Below are 21022 nucleotides of genomic sequence, written 5' to 3'. Positions count from 1 at the left end.
GGTGCACTGATAGAAAGAATACTAATTTTGGCTATACACCTCATCCTGTCCTTCAACATTTTTTTTAATTATTTCAGTCAGTTGCACAGTTACCCAGGGGTTAGACATAACTTTTGTTTCCCCAAGTCTCCAACTCCGGCGAGAGTCGGAGACATATGCCCAGTGAATTGCCCATTGGAAGTTTAAACTGACTATTCGTAGGAACGGACCTTTGAGGGGTCCGGATGCATGTGTTTGGCGGTACGTGCGGACACCGGATATTTATTTATCTGTTTGTTTTTTAAAAATTCATTGCTTGCCTTAGACACGTGAGCAAAACTTTTCCCGGAGTAAATGCCCACACGCTGTGCTCATATTCCGTGTTGTTTTTGGCTCCCGAAGTCTATGAACAGCGCAAACTGAGGCCGTTAGCAGAGCTGCATGCCTGCCCGGACTCTCTTACAACGTCTTGAAAACTTGTCCAGTCACTGTAGCATCATTGTATTATTCTAGGAAGTAATTATAAGGCGCATGTTTGTATGCTCAGTAAACTGCCTTGTGAGTTTATCTTTTCATGTATTCTAGTTTGAATCAAAGTTTTTTTTTAAAAAAACCCACACATTGCAATTTTTTGCTGTTTGTTTCATAGTAACTGTGCATGATGAAATCTTCAGATCTGAAGGAATATTTTACTTCGCAATCAGCTGATCCTTTCCTGAACAACCCGCTCGTATGTAACTGTTAGATACAATCTTACTTGGCTGTCGCATGACTGAGTCCCGCCTGTAGGACTGCAGAGCAACTATACAACCTGGCAGTGCTGCAGTTGTGGTGACACCCCTCTGCACTGGTCTTCAAGTTGTTTGTTATTTGCTCTTCCTCTATTAAGTCGGGGCTGGTGATTAGCCTGTGAGCCTGTAGAGGGAGCAACACAACTGCCGCTGAACCTCCTCACAACTTCTTCACAATTACTACAACTCACACACTCAACACTGCTCTTCCAGCAAGTGATATAAAAAAAAGTCAAAGTTGACCAGGAGATTTGTGAAGACCTATTTTCTTTAAAGGTAACGTCATTTTATTTATGTACATGCCGCTTCTATAAAGAAAGAGATAAACAAATATTGAATTCTGAGTTACAATTTTGTACCTCATCATTTAAAACTGCTTTATTCATGTTCATTGTAGGATATTTACCAGCCTCTCATTTATGACGTACTTGAACTGTTGCAATGGCTTTTTATACATATAGGGTTAAGTGAATAAGGTAACAAAGATAGGTGGGAATTTAAATGTTCAGAGATGGAGAGAATTTCCTTTTAGGTGAAGTAGCCATCAAGTCATTAAGTATTTTCAGAGTCAATGTAATGTAAATTAATAGATTTAATTGAAAACATGTGTAGAAGAATCTATAACTGCATAAATACTTTATTTCTCCTCATAATGCACTGTTGCCTGTCAAGACTTGTAAAAATGTTTTACTTTAAACTTGAACTCATTCCAGTACACCAGTGCAAAACACCTCTTTATGTTCAGTTGTTGAATGATAAATGTAAATGAATTGAAAAGCACATTAGAACTTGCTTTTATTAACAATAATAGATATTGCATATTATTATTGTCCAGATACAAGATGTTGCAATGGTGCCTGCTGGTTGCATTTATTTTCCATACCATAAGGTCACAGGAGATCGATGAAACCATCACCTATACGGTAAGATGCCACCAAGAACTGAGCAGGCTGATAGTTCAGCACTGCATAAGATTCCATTATAATTTGGTTTATGAGCATTCATTATTAACAATAATAAATTCAACCCTAAATACTGTTGTTTTAGTGTGTTAATCTACAATGATATTTATTTAGTTGCTTGTAATTGAAGAAACAACATCATTTTTAATGATAGCAGTTGCTTCTTACTGAATTAGATGGTGGCAGTCACTTATGTTTTTCTACTCTGTTGCACAATATTATTTTCCTCTTAATAAAGAAACTATGCTGCACTTTGAAATCCCTCCTTGTCCTTATGTTCTTACAGCAGTGTACAGATGGTTATCAATGGGATCCTGAAAGACAGCAGTGCAGAGGTGAGACCATGAACTTGGAAATTGGGTATATATATTTCTGTCTACACTTGGTAAATTATGACAAATAAATAACCATGTATTTTCTTCAGGATGTTCTATGTTTATTTTGATAGTAACAACTTCAGAATGGTTTCAACATTCTCTGACATAAAATGTCGATTAGATTTCAGTACTAGCAGTTGTAACCCATTTTAATAAATGCACAGAATAGAGCAATAATTGGAGCAGTATATTCAGTATACTTTTTGAAAATAATCATTGTTCTCAAGCAGAAATGACAATGGGTCAGATTTTGTTGAAATAATAGCACAATCTGAATGGAGCATTTTATGATTAATGCATAAATTAGCCAGCAATTTAAAGTAAGATATACAGGAATTGCAAATTGTCAGAAATTGCTAGCCAATGTAAGTCACTCTGCTGTTAGTTCCATGTTTACAAGAGTTTGCAACTAACATCTGGACAACTCTCATGAAGTCACTGTAGTTGCTTATAAGTTGTCCACTTAACAGTGCAACAGAAAGTCAAGTTGGTGTGCAACAACATAAATATCCTTTTAGTGACTTCATGATTGCTAATTAACTTCTCTTACCCAGAATGAAAATAATTGTATGGAGTCTCATCCCTTTTCAGGTGGAAATTGCATTATAAGATTTTAAAAGTACCACTTTTTCAAATTAATAAAAAGATAGAAATAGACACATACCCTCACTATTCCAGACACCAGGAATGTTGAGCTTTCATTCCTACATTTCTTTAAAGTAAGAAAGATATTTGCATTTGTATAGCAATTTTCCTGACCATGAGATGTATCAAAGCTCTCTAAAGAAAACAATGCACTGAAATCAAAAGTTCCCAACAATTTGTCGCCAGTTCATAGTCAGTTCAACAGAGAAGTAGCATTGCAAAATCAATATTAAGAAATGAAACTGTTAGGTGAGTATATCTGTAGGAATGCACTTTAGTGGCAAGAGTTAATAATTCCACTATATTGAGTATTATAGAAAGTAGCAAAGATAAGTCAAGAACTTGACTTTTAAATCAGGGAAACTGCAATTTTACCAAGCTGGATGTACTTTTGACAAATGTGTGGAAGCAGTTACCTGAAAGTAAATCAGCGCCAAACCAGTGGAAAGCATTTGAGTCGGAGGTAGATACAAATCTGAACAAATATGTTTCTACAAAGAAAATGGTTGGACATTGGGACCAGAATTGTGAGATATGAGAACTGTATATGTCAAACAGGTTGTAGCTAAGCTGAGCCAGGACCAATTTCCTAGTGCATTTTGCTAGTGCTTTTGAGGAGGATTTAAATTAACTTGACCATAGCATGAGAATCAGGAAATAATATTAGAGGAGTCCCAAGCTGCATAGAATATTGGGAGAAACAGTGGAGTAGCAAACAGTAAAGTATTAGTGATTACAGCATAAAGAGAATGTAATAATTTCTAAAGTAGTAATATTGTACAGGTTCTTGAATGCGTAGTGTGGTGAATTGCAGGTGTAGATAATCTTGTGGGAATATGGTGTTGAGTGATAATGGAAATCTAGTTCAAGAAATGGTAGACTGTATATTAAAAATACCTTGTACTCAGGAACGATGGGGAAGGAATGCCAGAGAATGTTTTATCTCTGGGAAAAGTAGATATCCTAGTGGGATTAAAGACAGAAATTACTTGGCTAGAACTAGGGAGCACTAAAGTTCCGATTACATTGCTCTCTGTATAGGCCACCAACAAATTGGAAAGATGTAAGAGAACAAAAAGAAAGAGATTTTCAAAGAAATTAGGGAGAGTACAGGGCAAATATGTTCCCAGACAGACAAGGAATGGGACCAAGATTAGAGTGCCTTGGATGGCAAGGGGTATAAAGTTTAGAATGAAGAAAATAAGAGAAGCTTAAGGGAGTTACTGAGGGTAGAATAACGCAGGCCCCATAAAAGTTTAAAAAATGTATGTGGAAACTTAAAAAAGAAAATTTAGAAAAATAGAGAGAGTGCACTAGAAAGCAATGTTTCTAAATATGTAAAGAGATATGAATAAATTGGGAAGGGGTAGGACTCATTAGAGTCCATAGAGCTAATCTTTGTGTAAATTTGGAAGACACAGCCACAGTCCTGACTGAATACTTTGCATCAGTCTTCCGAATGGAAATGGAGATGCAGGTACAGATGTTAGGGTGGAGGTCTATGAAATATTTGAATAATTTAGCAGAGAGAGAGAGACGATTTTACCATGTTTAGTAGTCTTAAAAGTGGATAAAACTGCAGAGCCAGATTAGATGTAATCCAGACTGTTGAGGGAGGCAAGGGAGAAGACATTAAGGACCCTGGCAGTAATTTTCAGATCATCTCAGGCTATAGATGAGTTGTCAGAGGACTCTATCACTGCTAACATTGCCCAATTGTTAGACAAGGGAGAAGGGGATTGACCAGAAAATTACAGGCCAGTCAGTTTAATCTTAGTACTGGGGAAGCTTTCAGAAATAATTCTTAAAGTACAGAATATGTCAGCACTTGGAGAGGGACAGATTAATCATCATGGATAGCCAGCGTGGAGTTGTTAAGTGAGGATCATGTTTGAAAAATTTGATTGACTATTTTGAGACGGCAACCAAGAATGATGATGAAGGTAATACATTTGATGTGGCCAACGTGGACTTTAACAAGGCAGTTGGTAAGGTAGTTCATGCCAGGCTTGTCACACATTAAGATGTATCATTGGATCCAAATTGACTGACAGGCAGGAAGGAAGGGATGTTTCTGTGAGTATTCACAGCACTGCAGCCCTTGCTGTTTGTGGTGTATATTCATGGCTTAGACTTAAATGTAGGGGGTATGATGAAGAGTTTCATAGATGACACAAAAAATAGGTAGGATGGTAAATAGAGAGAAGGCTAGCTGTAATCTCTTGAAGGATATCAACAGACTGGGCAGAGGAATGGCAAGTTGAAATCAACCCAAGAAAGTGTGAGGTAATGAACTCGGAAGGGCTACAGCCAGGTATTACTCAAAAATGGTGTAAAATACTGAAGATCAGGGACCGGTGTATGCATTTTCGCAGATCCCTGAAGGCAACACAGCAGACATATAAGGTGGTCAAGAGGACTGATGGGATACTTGTCTTTATTAGCTGAGGTGTAGAATAAAAGAGTAGGGAGGTTATGATGGAACCATATAAAATACTAATTAGGCCACAACTGGAATACTGCTTGCACTTCTGGTTATCGCATTATAGAAAGGATATGATTGCACTGGAGAGGATGCAGAGATTTGCCAGGATGCTGCTTGGGCTGGAGGATCTGAGCTATGAGGAAAGATCAGCTAGGCTAGGGTTGTTTTACTTGGAGCAGCAAAGGTTGAGAGAGGATCTGATAGAAATGCACAAGATTATGAGGGGCATACATAGGATGCATAGGAAGGCAAGCTTTCCAATAGTAAATAAAGGAGGAATCAAGATGTAAACAGGTATTAAAGAGAGAAAATGGGTCTGCCTTGTTGAAAACAAGCCAAAATGAAGGACAGCAATCATGCTGTGAAGTTGCTGAATTCAATCTTGAGCTGTAGGGGCTGTAAAGTATTTACATGGAAATGAGTTGTTCCTCCTGATGGTACTGAACTTCATTGAAACACCACTGGAGGCCTAGGATGGAAATGTTAGCGTGAGAGCAGGATGGTTTATTGAAATGTCAAGTAACTGGAAAGCTGGGGTCATTGTTATGACAGAGCAGAGATGTTTCACAGAACAGTCATCAGTCTGTGCTTAGCCTCGCCAGTGTAAGCAAGGCCACATTGTGAGTGGCAAATGCTGTAGACTAAATTAGAAAAAATATAAGTAAAATGCTTTTTCACCTGGAAGGTATGTTCCGGCCTTGGGCATAGAGGAGGGAGAAAATAAAAGAGCAAGTGTTACATCCTCTGTGATTGCATTCAAAGGTGCATAGGGAGTGAGGAAATGTTAGGAGTGGAAAAAGGTGTCACAGAGGGATCAGTTCCTGTGGAATATTGACAGTGGAGTGGAGGGGATGATGTGGTTGGTAATGATATCCTGATGGGGGTATCAGAAATGGCAGAGGACGATCCTTTGAATGCGGATGCAGCTGGGGTTGAAAGTGAGGATAAGGGGATCCCTATCATTGTTCTAGTGGAGTGGAAGGGATGAAGCAGAAGACTGGAAGGTGAGGGCCCTGTGAAGCACAGTGAGGGGAATCCTTGGTTGGAGAAAAAGGATGACTTGTTGGAGGCACCAGAGTAGAATGTGATATCTAAACAGTTCAAAATTGATGAGTTGTTGTTGGATGGTCCATCTCTGCTTCAAGTTGATAAAGTGACAGAGACCGCATGAGACGCATCCAAAGATATTAAAAGAAACAAGAGTATAAAATTGCAAAGCCACAAGCCATCATTTTTCAATCTTCCTTAGGTACCAGCATGATGCCAGAGTTCTGCAGTATTACAAATGTTTGCACTCTTCTTCAGAAAATAATTTTATATATTTTATATATATTTTATATATATTATATATATTATGTATATGTGTATATATAAGCCCAGAAACTGCAGGTCACTCAGTTTAAACTTGGAGTTAGGGAAACTTTTTGAAATGAAAATTTGGGACACAATTAATGGTCACTTGGACAAAAACAGGCTAATTAAATAAAACCAGCATTGACAAATCATATTTAACCAATATGCTTGAGATTTTTGAGGTAGTAGAGAGGGAGGGCAGATGAGGGAAAATGCTGCTGATGTGGTGAACATAGACTTCCAGAAGGCATTTTAAAAAGTGCACAGACTGGTGGGCCAAGTTAGAGCTTATGGAATAACAGAGGTCGTGACAACATTGTTATAAAATTGGCTGTGAGACAGGAAATTGAGAACAGTGGTTAAAGGTGTAGTGCGCATAATTTCAAAATTCGTGGATCATGTAAAATGTGGAAGCATTGTGAACTGTGGGGTGCTTTTGTAGAACTTCCAAAGAACTTGGCTTAGTGGAATGGTGAAGAAGTGGCAATGAAATTTAATGCAAAGAAGTGTGAAATAGTTCATATGGATAGGAAGAAGGCAGAGAGATAATATGAACAAAGGGTAAAGTTCTAAAGGAGGTGCAGGAGCAGAAGGATATGGGTCTATATGTACAGAAATTATTAAACATGGCAGGACAAGTTGAGGGTATGGTTAATAGAGCTACAGCCTCGCTTCCACCTATCTCCCAATAAAACCATTCATGTCTCTTTGACTAATCCCCCATGTATGGACCTGGTGTCTGCCCATTTAAGTCCAAACGGACAGATTTGAAAGGCAAGCAGGTGGGTAAGCCATTCATTGAGAGATCTGGCTGGACACTTAAACACTACCTGGTCTTGCTGTCACATGTTAAACTGCTCAGTGTTCCACCTCCCGTTTCTTTTTGTGACTGCTAGCTGTCTTCTTAAACCCTTCTCCCCTGTCCTTCGCTCTCACCTTAAAAGATATATGTGAGGAGCTCACGGATCTCCTTGCTGCTAAGATTAAGACCATCCGATCTTGGCCAGGTCCCTTCATCCCACAGCTAACTTGACAAATCTCTTGGCAAAATGCAGTCATTTCTTTGCTATTTTAGCCCTGAACTTGCATCTTTCTTTAGATTCTTTCCTCTGTCCTCCTTCTTTGAGTTTATCTTGAGCATGAGATCTACTTCCTTCCACTGAACTGATATCCACCTAATATATGCCCTCCTGAATCCCATGTTAGCTGCTCCCATTCACGCTTTTCTCTCTCTCTCTCAAATGTTGTCCATCTTTTCAAATTTAACATTGTCAAATACTGTCCACAAAACCAAACCAACACAGGGTCCCCAATCCAAAGAGAGAAAATGCTGGAAAATCTCAGAAGGTCTGGCAGCATCTGTAAGGAGAGAAAAGAGCTGACGTTTTGAGTCTAACTGACCCTTTGTCAAAGCTTTGACAAAGAGTCAGTTAGACTCAAAACGTCAGTTCTTTTCTTTCCTTACAGATGCTGCCAGACCTGCTGAGATTTTGGAACATTTTCTCTTTTGGTTTCAGATATCCAGCATCTGCAGAAATTTGCTTTTATTTCAGCACAGGGTCCCACTATCCTTGCAAACTACTGCCCTATTTCCAATCTCCCTTTCCTCAGAAGTCCTTGAGCATGTTGTCTGAAATTTGTCCCAAGTCCTCCCAAATCTTAACCATCTTTCCCATGTCAGTATCCTTTTATATAGGCTTTGGCCACAGTACTGAATCAGCGCTGATCAAAATCACAAATGATGTACTGAGTAAGTGTAGAGTAACAGAAGGATCTTAGAATGTAGGCCCACAGATTGCTGATGATAACTGAGCAGGTTAAATTGGATAAAATAGTTGAAAAAAAAAGTGTACTTCCAATTTTTACTTATGGCATAGAATATATGAATAGGGAGGCTATGCTGTAGGACACTATTTATGTTACTGCCAGCGAATTGTGTATAGCTCTGGTCACCATGGATATTGCCAGGACTGGAGAATCTTAGCTATGAAGTGAGGTTGGATAGTTTGAATTTGTTCTCTTTTGAACAAAGGAGGCTAAAGGAAAATAGAGTTGAAGTTATGAGGGGCCTAGGAGCTAGTTCCATAGCAGAGAGACCTATAACCAAGATGCCTAAGCTTAAAATAATGGGCAGAAGGATTAGAGTGGATGTGAGGAAAAAAATTCACCGGACGCTAGGATGGCCTGGAACTCTCTGCTTGAAAGCCACATCATGTAGGAACTCTTAATACATAAAACAATCTTGGATGTGCAGTCGGAACTCTGTACTGTTCTGGGATACAGATCAAAAGTGGCAAAGTGGGACTGCGCTGGTTACTTTTCTTTTCAGACAGAACAGACCCCCTTGGTTGAATGGCCTCCTTCTCTATTGTACATTTTTCATGTTGCAATAGTTCTTGTACTCTTTCTGTACCCAATTTGATGGAACAGCAAACCTCTTTCTGAGTCCTTCCTCTGTTTCTTCCTTAATTGTCTGATCCCATTGGCTATGGAGACACATTGTTAGTCCTGTTACACACTCAGGCCCGAGATGACCTGTTGGTTCTGCTATACTGTCATCAGCTCATATTTCAAACAAATTTGTAGGGTAAAATACGACTAAAGTCTAATCTTGATGAAACAAATCTGTTGAACAGGACATGCCAACAAAATCTGACCCATTAGTGACTGCTCTGTCCACTTCTCTCTGTTAAGTAAACATTTTGTTGGTTATCAGATATTGATGAATGTGAGACCATCCCAGATGCTTGCAAGGGAGAAATGAAATGTATAAATCATTATGGAGGATACTTGTGCCTGCCTAAAACAGCTGTTGTTTTCCTGAACAATGTGACGACGGCTCCTCCTGCTGTTCCTGGTCGTGCTCCTGTTCCCACTCAACAGTCGTATGCAATTTTCCCTCACTTCCAGCCGCGTCGATGTCCATATGGGTTTGCACTTAATGAACAAAATCAATGTAAAGGTAAGACAGCAGCTCAGTAACTTGATCTTAATTGTTCCTGGGATACAAACATTAACAGTGGTATTTGCATTTTCTTGCATAATACTCAGTGGACATGTATAATTATTTATATGTTTTCCCTCTGTTGCAAAAACAAAAGATTTGTAATTAGAGTACAAACTGGTTTATTTGTATTCCAGTCAGTAGACTGATTTATTTTTACTGAGGTTTATCTTTTTGTTCTGTTTCACACTGGTTTGGAAGCTCTTTTAATGCTTCATGTTCTCTCGCCACTTGGAAAACTCAGAGTACTTGATCCGTGAGTCTCCAGCAGAATATAGAGTTCAAGCAGGGAAGTCAGCCAGTGTCACGTCTGATGTCTTTCTCAATGTTCCCTGTGTTTTCCAAACAATATTGTACATGTTAATACAGTGAAGAGTTCTATGCAAGTAAAAATAGTGCAGTGGATCAGTAAGAAATGTCAGATGATGGTTATGTACTGGAATATGGTTTGAACTCATAGCCTCTCTCAAACTAATTTCCAATCCTGTGAATGCCGCTGTTGCAAAGAGTTCAGCCAGAGTTGTAAGGGAGGAGAATCATTTGAGAGAACCACTCAGTTCCAAAACAGCTCATCACATGCTGCATTGAAGGAGGCCTGGAAGCTGGTCACTCATACTCTTGGCTACAATAGTTCCTTGGCCTGAATCATGAAAAAGAGAGGGGAGATCACTTTTATGAATAGACTGGACCTGACAGAAAATCTACCTTAACGAGATGAGTTGCTTTGAAATTTTCTGAATCATAATTGACTTTACCTTTTGCTGATCATGAAAAAAAATCAGAGGCAAAAAAAAGGGAAGTAAAGAGATAAAAAGTACTTTTGAAAAGCAGAAACATGAGAGAAATGAAGTGCCAAAAAACTGAAGGAGGACTTTTTTTTCCCCAAAAGAATGCTGAAGCAGTGTTGAACCATGTGCACTGTACATCAGGATTTAGTTGCACTGGCATAATTACTTGAAAGTACAAAATACTCTGTTTCTATATAATTAGGTGCAAAAGTCTTAGAAGGTAGCAAGACAGTTTGAGAGGACTGTTAAAGCATATGGAATTCTTGGTTTTATAAATAGTGTCAGAGTAAAATGCAAAGAGGTTGAATATAATCTTTACAGGAACGGATCAGATTCCAACTGGATTAGTGTCTGGAGTGACCGTCCAAAATATCAAATGGCTTCTGTGCATGTGCAGATGTGCGCCTGACATCAGCTAGCTGTAGATGTTAGTGAGTGTGCACATTGACATCCGCATTCCAGGATGCATCTGTACATGCACATCAGATGACCACATGTTCCTTGCTCAGTGACCTCCGGAGCAGCGTATTCAAGGACAGTCCCAATGGGGCCATCGGGATTGCACATGAGCTGCTAATGTTGCTCCCTTTTACATTGGTTAAAGTTGAGGAGGAGGCTGGGAGTGATGGGGAAGAAGAGGCTGTGACTGAGGTGGACGTTGGGGCTCACTAACAGGGACTTCCCTTCCTCGGTAGTATCTGCTCATTGCACAGCTGTCCCTAGTCACTATGATGTTCAGGGAGGGGGCTTTCCCCAAACCAGGAGGGCTGTGCTTGGATACTGGAACTGGACAAGAGGGTTGTGAGAGAGTTCAGGAGGAACAGGGGAACCAGAGCATTTATAGTACCAGCTCCTGTCCACATTCTCTCAGCTCCAGAAAAGGCTCTTACTCAGGCAGGGAGACCATTGACCATTGTAAGGCATGTGTAACAAATGGCCAGCAGCCAAGGAAGCTTTTCGTCACTAACTCCTGTATGACACTTCCAATGGACATTTCCAGCAGATTTCAGAGACTGGCTCAGTTGCCTAACCCTAGCATTAAACCATCACTTCGTAATTAAGTTGAAGGTCACTTCGTGCATGCATGCTCTTTGTGCCAACTAGAACTGGCATTCATTGCATTTGCAACCTCTTCTGTCCAGCTCTGGGCACCACACTGTCGGAAAATTATAAAGGCCTTCAGCAAAAATGACTTTCATTTGTATGACACCTTTTCACATACACAAGATATTCCAAAGTGCTTTACAACCAATGAAACATTTTCACAGCATTGGGAGTACAGTCAACAAATCAAAGCCAGATCTTTCCAGAGTGAAATTTGGAAATATTTCTTCATGTAAAGGGTGGGAGAAGCTTGGAACTCTCTTCAACAAATGTCAACTGATGCTGGATTGGTCATTAATTAGTTTTTTTTAATAAAAGGTACAGGTTGTTCCTCTTTAACACATTTATCATTAACACAAATTCACTGTAACGTGATTGACAAAGTGGGGACATTGTTTCTAAAATGTAAAAACTTAAAATGTGTGCCAATACTTTAAGTGCTATTTCTAAACCGTGATTTTTCTGTTACGTGGTGTTGCACAAGAACACAACCACTGTGTTAAAGTGACTGTATGGAATATTGACAAAGGCAGGTATGTGGAATTATAGCATAGGTGAGTATTGATCTCACTGAATGCAAAAACAGGTTCAAGGGACTGAACAGCTTTTTGAAAATATTTCCATGGGGTGTAAGCATCACTTCAAAGCCAGCATTTATTGCTCGGCTCTAATTTTCCTTGAGTTAGTGAGCCACAATCTTGTATTGCTGCTGTTTTCTCTGATATAGACCACCCACAGTGCTGTTAGGAAGTTCTAAGCTTTGACCCAGTATCAGTGAAGAAACCATGATGTCGTTCCAAGGAAGGGTGGTTTGCGACTTGGAGGGGAACTGGGTGGTAGTGTTCCCATTGTCCTTCTAGATGGTAGTAATTATGTTTTTGGAAGGTGCTGTAGTGAGATGCTGCAGTGCATATTATAGATGGTAGATCATACTGCCAATGTGCATTGGTGATGGAGAGAGTGAATTTTGAAGGTGTTGGATGGGGTGCTGATCAAGTGGATTGCCTTGACTTAGATGGTGTCAAGCCTCTTGGGTTTTGTGGATCAGCACTCGTCCAGTCAAATGAAGAGTACCCTATCACATTCCTAACTTTTGTAAGTGGTGAGGCATTGGAGAATCAGATGGATTATACCCCACAGAATTCCCAGTCTCTGAATTACTCTAGTAGCCACAGGGTTTATATTGTGTATCTGGTCAATGCTAATACTTGGAATGTTGATGGTGACTCTGTTCAATGTCAAGGGGAGTTGATTAGATTCTCTCACAGCTTCCAGTAATTAGTTGGTCACTTCAGACTGAATAATTGCTGCAGCTAAATTGCATTCACTAGCATGAACTCCTCCCAAACAGAAACAACTCCCACTTCAATAGAAACATGAGCCTGGCCACAACATTCAGACCATTAATACTGTGGCTATGAGTTGCTGGGAATTCTGGAGACAGCAACTCCACTCCTGTCTCCCCAAAGCCAATCCAATATTAATAAGGCACAAGGCAAGAGTGTGATGGAAAACTCTCCATTTCCCTAAAAAAAACCCAATAACATTCAAAAAACTCTGACACCATCCAGGACAAAGAAGCCCACTTGATGGCCGCATACCCACCATGTGATACACTCCCTCAATATCCAGCACATGGTGGTAGCAGCGTGTGCCATTACAAGATCCACTGCGGCAACTCAACAACAGTTTTTCATAGCGCCTTCTGAACTTACAAACACTACCACTTAGAAGGACAAAGGTAAAGGAATAGACACAAGACAACACATTACCTGCACGTTCTTCTCCAAGACGTATACCATACTAACGTGGCTATTCCTTTGTCAAAATTCTGGAACTTGGTCCCAAACCACACTATGGCTGTACCTTCACCATGTAGGTTGCCATGGTTCCAAAAGGTAACTCTATCAAGTTGGCAAAGGAGGTTGTTCCTGCTGGGAGTACCATTTAATGGCAATGGATATAAAAATTAAAGTGTAACAGCAGAATGTCCGTAATGAATTTTTCACTTTCTCGTTTTAACTTCAGTGGAAGAGGAAAAATTGCAGCACATTCAAACCTTTGTTCCTGTGTCTGTGATACAACTGTGTTGAAGTCAATAGAGAAAACAAATTGAGCAGTATGCAAAAGAGTCTGTCGCTTTCAATACCACTTTCTTTGCGAGTGCATAAGACCAATTACATTAACAGTTTGAATCTGCAGATCTTGCTATTCTTATTCCACTGCCATTGGGATAAACTGGAAAGATTTGCAGGTTCCATCTTTTTGGCCACATTATGGACACCTTTCTTGGCCAGCAAATTCTAGGGTAAGCCTTGAATCCACAGTTCTAACTCAGAAACAGGAACAGTAGGACAAGACCTCACAGATAGTATATTACAGCTTCTCTTCCGAAATATCTTGCCAATCCTCCTCAAAATTCCCTTTTTAGCTCTGAAAACCCCTTAACTAATTCTCCATATCACTGTTCAACTCTCTAAAGGCCTTACAGTGGATAACTGCAGAAATAAGATGTTTATTTCCACAGTTCTGAGTCATGAGCCCTGTAAGTATTACAGAGCACCTTTCGCTGAACTGGAAGTTGTAGAATGGAATAACTTCACAAAATTGTACTAAGTGAAATTTAGTTTACCTGTTGTGAGTGCTGTTTAAAAATTATTTTATGGGAAGTTGTAGGAAATGTTCTATGATTGCCTGATGTGCATTTCTAGTGAATGTATTTGTCATTATAAATTCATCCCCATGTTTTTATTCATTGTTTCTTTGTACTGGATTCAATGCAGAACAACCTTTTGTCTGTTTGGAAGACACTTGTGAAGTATCTTTGAATGTTACATGAATACCATCCCAAATTTACTCCAAAATGTCAAAAATAGGGTTGAGATCAGCTAAAGTACATAATGCAGGTACGCCTGGATGAACAGTTTGAGAGAAAAAGTGCACACTACATGTAGTGATAAACGGCTCCGTTTCGGAATGGCAGGTAGTGACCAATGGGGTACCGCAGGGATCAGTGCTGGGACCGCAGCTTTTTACAATATATATTAATGATATAGAAGATGGTATTCGTAATAACATTAGCAAATTTGCTGATGATACTAAGCTGGGTGGCAGGGTGAAATGTGAGGAGGATGTTAGGAGATTACAGGGTGATTTGGACAGGTTAGGTGAGTGGTCAGATGCATGGCAGATGCAGTTTAATGTGGATAAATGTATGGTTATCCACTTTGGTGGCAAGAACAGGAATGCAGATTACTACCTCAATGGACTCAATTTAGGTAAAAGGGCAGTGCAAAGAGATCTGGGTGTTCTTGTACACCAGTCAATGAACGTAAGCATGCAGGTACAGCAGGTAGTGAAGAAGACTAATAGCATACTGGCCTTCATAACAAGAGGAATTGAGTATAAAAGCAAAGAGGTTCTTCTGCAGCTGTACAGGGCCCTGGTGAGACCACACCTGGAGTATTGTGTGCAGTTCTGGTCTCCAAATTTGAGGAAAGACATTCTAGCTATGGAGGGAGTGCAGCGTAGGTTCACGAGGTCAATTCCTGGAATAGCAGGACTACCTTACACTGAAAGACTGGAGTGACTGGGCTTGTATACCCTTGAGTTTAGAAGACTGAGAGGGGATATGATTGAGACATATAAGATTATTAAAGGATTGGACACTCTGGAGGCAGGAAACATGTTTCCACTGATGGGTGAGTGCCAAAACAGAGGACACAGCTTAAAAATATGGGGTAGACCATTTAGGACAGAGATGAGGAGAAATTTCTTCATCCAGAGAGTGGTGGCTGTGTGGAATGCTCTGCCCCAGAGGGCAGTGGAGGCCCAGTCTCTGGATTCATTTAAGAAAGAGTTGGATAGAGCTCTCAAGGATAGTGGAAGCAAGGGTTCTAGAGATAAGGCAGGAACAGGATACTGATTAAGAATGATCAGCCATGATCATATTGAATGGTGGTGCAGGCTCGAAGGGCAGAATGGCCTACTCCTGCACCTATTGTCTATTGTCTACTGTTATTAATGATACCTGTATTACATGAAATAGCATAACCAAAGGTGCAAAGTTGTGTAAGTAGATAAAAGGTAATATCAACTTTATATATAGTAATACATTCTGAAACAGTATAGGAGTAACTTATGTCACAAAATCAAGGTGTTTACAATAGACATGAATTTGTAACAAATAAGAATATTTAGAAACAGAGGACAATGGGAAGGGCAGGGCAACTGGTTTCAAAACAGACAACTCTAGCTCAAGAGCTAGCACTAACATTAGTTTGATAGCTTAAATTCCCTTATTCTGAACTGTATTTTCAATGATTCTATATATAGGATTAAAATGGGATTGGAGCACTAGGGGATCCTTGTATTAATGGAAAAAAATAGTCATAGAATCAGCTGTCAACCCACCTCAAATAGAGTGAATTGGAAAAAATTTGGCTTGTCATCGTTCTTCTGTTGGAAGCCATTTACTGGCAACTTGTTTCAAAGAGTCCAGTTCCAGATCCAGTCAAATACATTGAAGCAATGCCAAACAACTCACCAAAATGTGGAAAATGCAAACTCTGGAACTACTTCACAAAGTGAACAGAATCCCCAAATGCAAATAGCCAGGCCAAAACCATATAGGTGATAATAGGATTATACGAGAGTATTTTGGGCATAAATAATTTGTAGTTAATATTAACTTTCTGAAGATATTATATACTAAAATACCCTTGTTTTTAAACCGAGTACAAGTCCAAACTTTTAGTGGGAGCTTCACTTCAATTAACCATACTCTGTGAAACCCTCACTATTGGTTACTAACTCCCCATGATTGTTTACCTAATTCACACATACTTAACCTTTAATATTAATTCCATTTGATTTCAGGTATCCCTTCAAACCATATTAGATGATTATGTTAGTTAAAAGGATAAAAGTGATAGGGTGAACTTGAATGAGTAGCTGAGATCGAAATTTCAAAGAGCTAAATTGTCTTCAGTACAAATTCATTTATTAATCTGGATGCTTTAGTATCAACTTGTTGTGCTAACTCAGTGCTTTCCCATGGCCAAGTTGAACAGCTTTTCATCTTGTGGATGTTAGCGGTGTGCACCAATTGAACAAAAGTATGTTCATACTTCACTTGAATGAATATCAAAAAAAACCTCAAAATTATTCTTAATTATTTGTAACTGCTTGATTTTAATAGTGGTTTTTACTGGTGAGACTTACACTTTAGTGCACCACAAAATAGCTGATGTTCAGACAATGTTACACTGTGTGGAATAAAATTATCATTGTTAATGTTCTAATAGGCATGCAAGACAATGGAAATCATTTGAAATAGGTATTGAAGTTTCAAAATATAATAATATATATTGTTAAAGTATTTTATGTTCCTGACAATAATTGTTCATGGCAGGGTAGATCAATGGACTGGAAATTGAACTTCTGTTCATATTAAATTAAAACGGTCAGGTTAAAACTAACTAAAATGTATAGATTTCCATTTGTTTTCTAAATTTATAAAATGACAATCAGTTAATTAATAATTTCCTGCAGATGCTTGCTGTTTCTTTTCTAATCTAGAGCTTGGATTCTTTAGCTTGATGTTTTTGAAATTTTTTTATGCAAGAATTGTAGTTGAAGAACAATTGCGTGATCAACATTGGGCCCTAAGGACACTTTAATGCTGACATCATTGAGAAATCTGGAGATATTTTATACAGAGATTAATGGAAGCTCCCATGTGTATTACACAGTCAGAACTTGTTTGTATGACCACATTAATCACAGTCAAATTAGCCAGATAAATAGGGTCACTGGAGTATGAGTCACATATACAATAATTATTATATGTTTCAACATCACACTTGTTAAAATAATTAGAATCCTTATGGAACAGGACTAGATTTTGGCACATGACTGTGTACATAACCACCTCAGTTATCCAAATGTCGATTATCCAAATTTCGGATTATCCAAACAAGATCTCAAGGTCCCATAAGAGCATTATCCTTATCCGAACAATCAGTTATCCAGATGAAATACTCCCCACCCTTCTGGTTTGGATAATCAAGGTTGTTCTGTACTCAGTTTTCTTACCTTTTTGAGACATTATCACAGGTAAGTTATTTGATTTTCTTCAAGGATGAACAGATATTTATTTTAATATTTAACTTTCATTCTCCATATATTTCATCTGCTAAAGGAGAGCAGCAATGTGCATTCTTAAAACATTCTGAGATAATATGTTACAAATGTATTTTATGAAACCCTTTCTATCCCTTTCTGATTCCCACAGGTATATACACAAGGTCATAGTGCACAAACTGTCAAATCAAATCTATATATTCTTCATCTGTATTCATATCTTCTATATACTGAAGAATAGATTTGCTGTCTTAACTTACTAGGACAAAACACAAGATTAGATGCAATAATACTCTTTCACTTTCAGTATGAACCTTGTAAAATAGGTGTTGCATAAATGGATTGTCCCAGAAAACAAGAGTGTCAATCTGACAAAAATCTATTTAATTAGTCAACAGTAAAATTAAAGACCGTGAAACATCCATTCTTGAGGTAACTCATATGAACACAAAGACTAACTGCGGACACCAGCAGGCAAAGGTGAAATTTGAAATAGATTCACAATGTTCTCTGGTGTCTACATTGAATTTATGAACAGCTGTCTACTAAATCTGGATGGTGATCTGGTGCTAAATAACATGGTAATAATTTAAATTGACATTCATTAAAAAAAATGATTGTGGTGCAAGGTTTTGCGTCTGTACATTTAGCCCCACAAGGATACGAGTGATGGTGGCACAATACTAACGTCCCTGGATGAGTGCTTTAGTGACATTGGTTCAAATCCGCCTATGTAAAATTGTGAAACTTAAATTCTTTGAAAGAAAATCCAAAATTGAAATGATCATTAATTGCTGTAAACTCCCATTGGGAAGGAAATCTGCCATCTTTAAGTTCTACCTGTTAAAGATAGGAAACATCCCATGAAAAAATGTGAAACAAAATTATTGAATAGTACAAAATATAGCAGAAGAAAATACAGTCAATGTAATGCTGTTATATAGGGAAATGAAGCATTTCAAAATGAATAAACAAGATTGAACCAAATACTTCAATAAATAATTATGAAAGAAGATAAGAAACATGGCAGCAGGTGAGTAGAGAATTTCGGGAGGCTAGTCTTTCTGTCAGCTCTCTGCCAAGAGCAACATTTTGCTGTAAATGCCCAGCACATTCAATCTTTGAGTCAGTGTGGGCAGTAAGATTGGAATGCAAATTACAGAAATATGTCAGATCTTGTTTTCATATTGTCTGTACCTTAACAGCACTGCACAACATTCCTGGAGAATAACACTGCTATGGAATAAATACTAGAATTTGAATTTTAAAAACCCAAGCAAGTGTACGTTTGTAAAGACTTTTAAATTTTTAAAAAATGTCTTCAGCCTATGAAGCATGCTATGCTATTGATTGCTATGGTCCCCAATGTAGTAATTTTCTTCTTTATATCAAGACTGCTGCTTGACAGAATTATTACAGGGTTCCAACCTGCACATGAGGCTTGAATTTACTCAAAGCCTCAGCCAATGTATTGGTTCATCTACAGTGTACGCTGTTATTAAAGTACAGTAATTTCAGGAAATTATGATTTGAGTTATGCTATTACCTGACCCATGCATAATTGCTGCTAATTTCTGCTACTTAGTGGAGATCCTCACCAAAAATACTGAACAGCTAAGTATCGTAGCTCACCTCCCTTCAGTTAAAACAGTGGTGAAATAACATTTGCTGAAATTAATGCCAATTTGCCTCCATAGTAATATTGACCATTGCACAATGGCACTGCGGGGCTCAGAATCGAAAAAAAAAATGTCAATCACAAATTTTCAGCTCATATGCTAAGCATGGGTTACAACCAGTTAAATATGACCAGGGAGCATAGAAATGCATATGACTTGACTTTTATATTTCAGCTATAGTTTCAATACAAATTCAAAATCTAGTTCTGACCAACATGACAATTCTGCAATCTTAGAATCACTACAGTGTGGAAGCAGGCTACTCAGCCTATTGAGTCCACATCGACCCTCCGAAGAGCATCCCATCCAGATCCATTCCCCCATCCTATCTCTGTAAGCCTGCATTCCACCTAGCCTGCACATCCCATGACACCCTGGGAAATTTAGCATGGCCAATCCATCTAACTTGTACATCTTTGGGCTGTGGGAGAAAACTGGAGCACCCAGACAAGACCCATGCAGCCAGGGGGAGAATGTGCAAACTGCACACAGTCACCTGAGGCTGGAATGGAATTCTGGTGCTGTGAGGCAGCAGTGCTAATCACTGAGCCACTGCCCCACTCATTCATGTGTTATCTAACTAAGAGTGGGAGCTCTACCGCTAACCTAATGGTTGCAGCACCCCATTGAGTATCTTCCTAGGGATCATGTCAGCATTTAAAGAAGCAATGAGTACTTGGGATTTTGTCTTCATACATCACATTAAGTGCGCATCACAGATCTCTGGCAACTATTTATAGAACTGAAATTCACGTTTCTGATGCTATGCATATCTTGGGATTTCTCTACATATGAAGAAGCTGTGATCAGAATGGATCTTTAAACCCTCATTTGCAATAACTGACTACTTCCACATCTATAATATCAGCTGCCTCTCTGTTTCTTCCCCTATCCAGCTGAAAACATCATGCATGTCTACCATTCACAACCCTCTGTAAAACCTCAACTCGGACAGAGCACTGTTATCTGAATCCTGTCTTATAGTACCTTTACCCTTGACCCCTTTGTTGACCCATATTAGTTCCTGTCTTTCAGTGACTCCAATTTAAAATGGTCTTCATTATATTTAACTCTCCTCATTGTTTTACACCTCCTCTGACTCTTTCCTCTTGTGTATTCTCTCTGACTTTATACCATCATGTTTTCAACTACCTGGGCTTTAGGATCTGGAATTCCCATCCTAGATTTCTTCATCTCTGTAGTTTTCTCTCTTTTAATACAATGCTTAAAATTCAATTTTTTGACCAAGGTATTAGTCACTCTCCCGTATATGTCCTTCTTCAGCTGATATCTATTTTTTATGAATAAAATTCTGTGAAGTAATCTATTAAATGTATTATTTCAAGTAAATCAGTGTTTACAAACTTGCAGATGCATAAAATTCAATAATGATAAATGGCTGGACAAGAAATATAAATATTAAATAATTGACAATGACACAAGAGCCAGATTTTCACAGCACATATTGGCTCTAGACTAGATCTTGGATACCCCTGGGCGCAGCAATAGCACATTCAGAAGTTGCCAAATAATAAGTTATGCAGAAACTGGAAGTATAAAGTATCCACAGAGCTTCTGCGGCCACACTGGATACATGTTAAAGTCATTTATATAAAAAGCAGGAAATTAATGATGCTTTGATATTTTGCAGAGCTCCTCAAAAACTGGAGTAGTACCTGAAAATTAGAGAAAGCAAAGGTAGTCCTTGTAT

General features: G+C 38.7%; 1 protein-coding gene across 3 annotated transcripts in view; it reads left to right on the top strand.

The window, feature by feature from the left end:
* Positions 1-448: 448 nt before the first annotated feature.
* The window catches only part of LOC140483055 (EGF-containing fibulin-like extracellular matrix protein 1), a 109146-nt gene continuing 88572 nt past the window's right edge, over positions 449-21022 (top strand). For 2 of the 3 annotated variants that reach the window (XM_072580966.1, XM_072580965.1), the window contains exons 1-4: positions 449-1046; positions 1606-1693; positions 2019-2067; positions 9309-9554. In XM_072580966.1, the coding sequence (XP_072437067.1) occupies positions 1613-1693; positions 2019-2067; positions 9309-9554 (376 nt within the window). In that variant the 5' untranslated portion in view covers positions 449-1046; positions 1606-1612. The remainder of the gene's footprint in view (positions 1047-1605; positions 1694-2018; positions 2068-9308; positions 9555-21022) is intronic. The other variant, XM_072580967.1, reaches the window with a different exon arrangement.

The sequence above is a fragment of the Chiloscyllium punctatum genome, chromosome 11 (genome assembly GCF_047496795.1).
Source record: "Chiloscyllium punctatum isolate Juve2018m chromosome 11, sChiPun1.3, whole genome shotgun sequence".
Lineage (NCBI taxonomy): Eukaryota > Metazoa > Chordata > Chondrichthyes > Orectolobiformes > Hemiscylliidae > Chiloscyllium > Chiloscyllium punctatum.
Note: the sequence above shows the minus strand (reverse complement) of the source record. Positions and strands in the feature narration are given on the sequence as shown.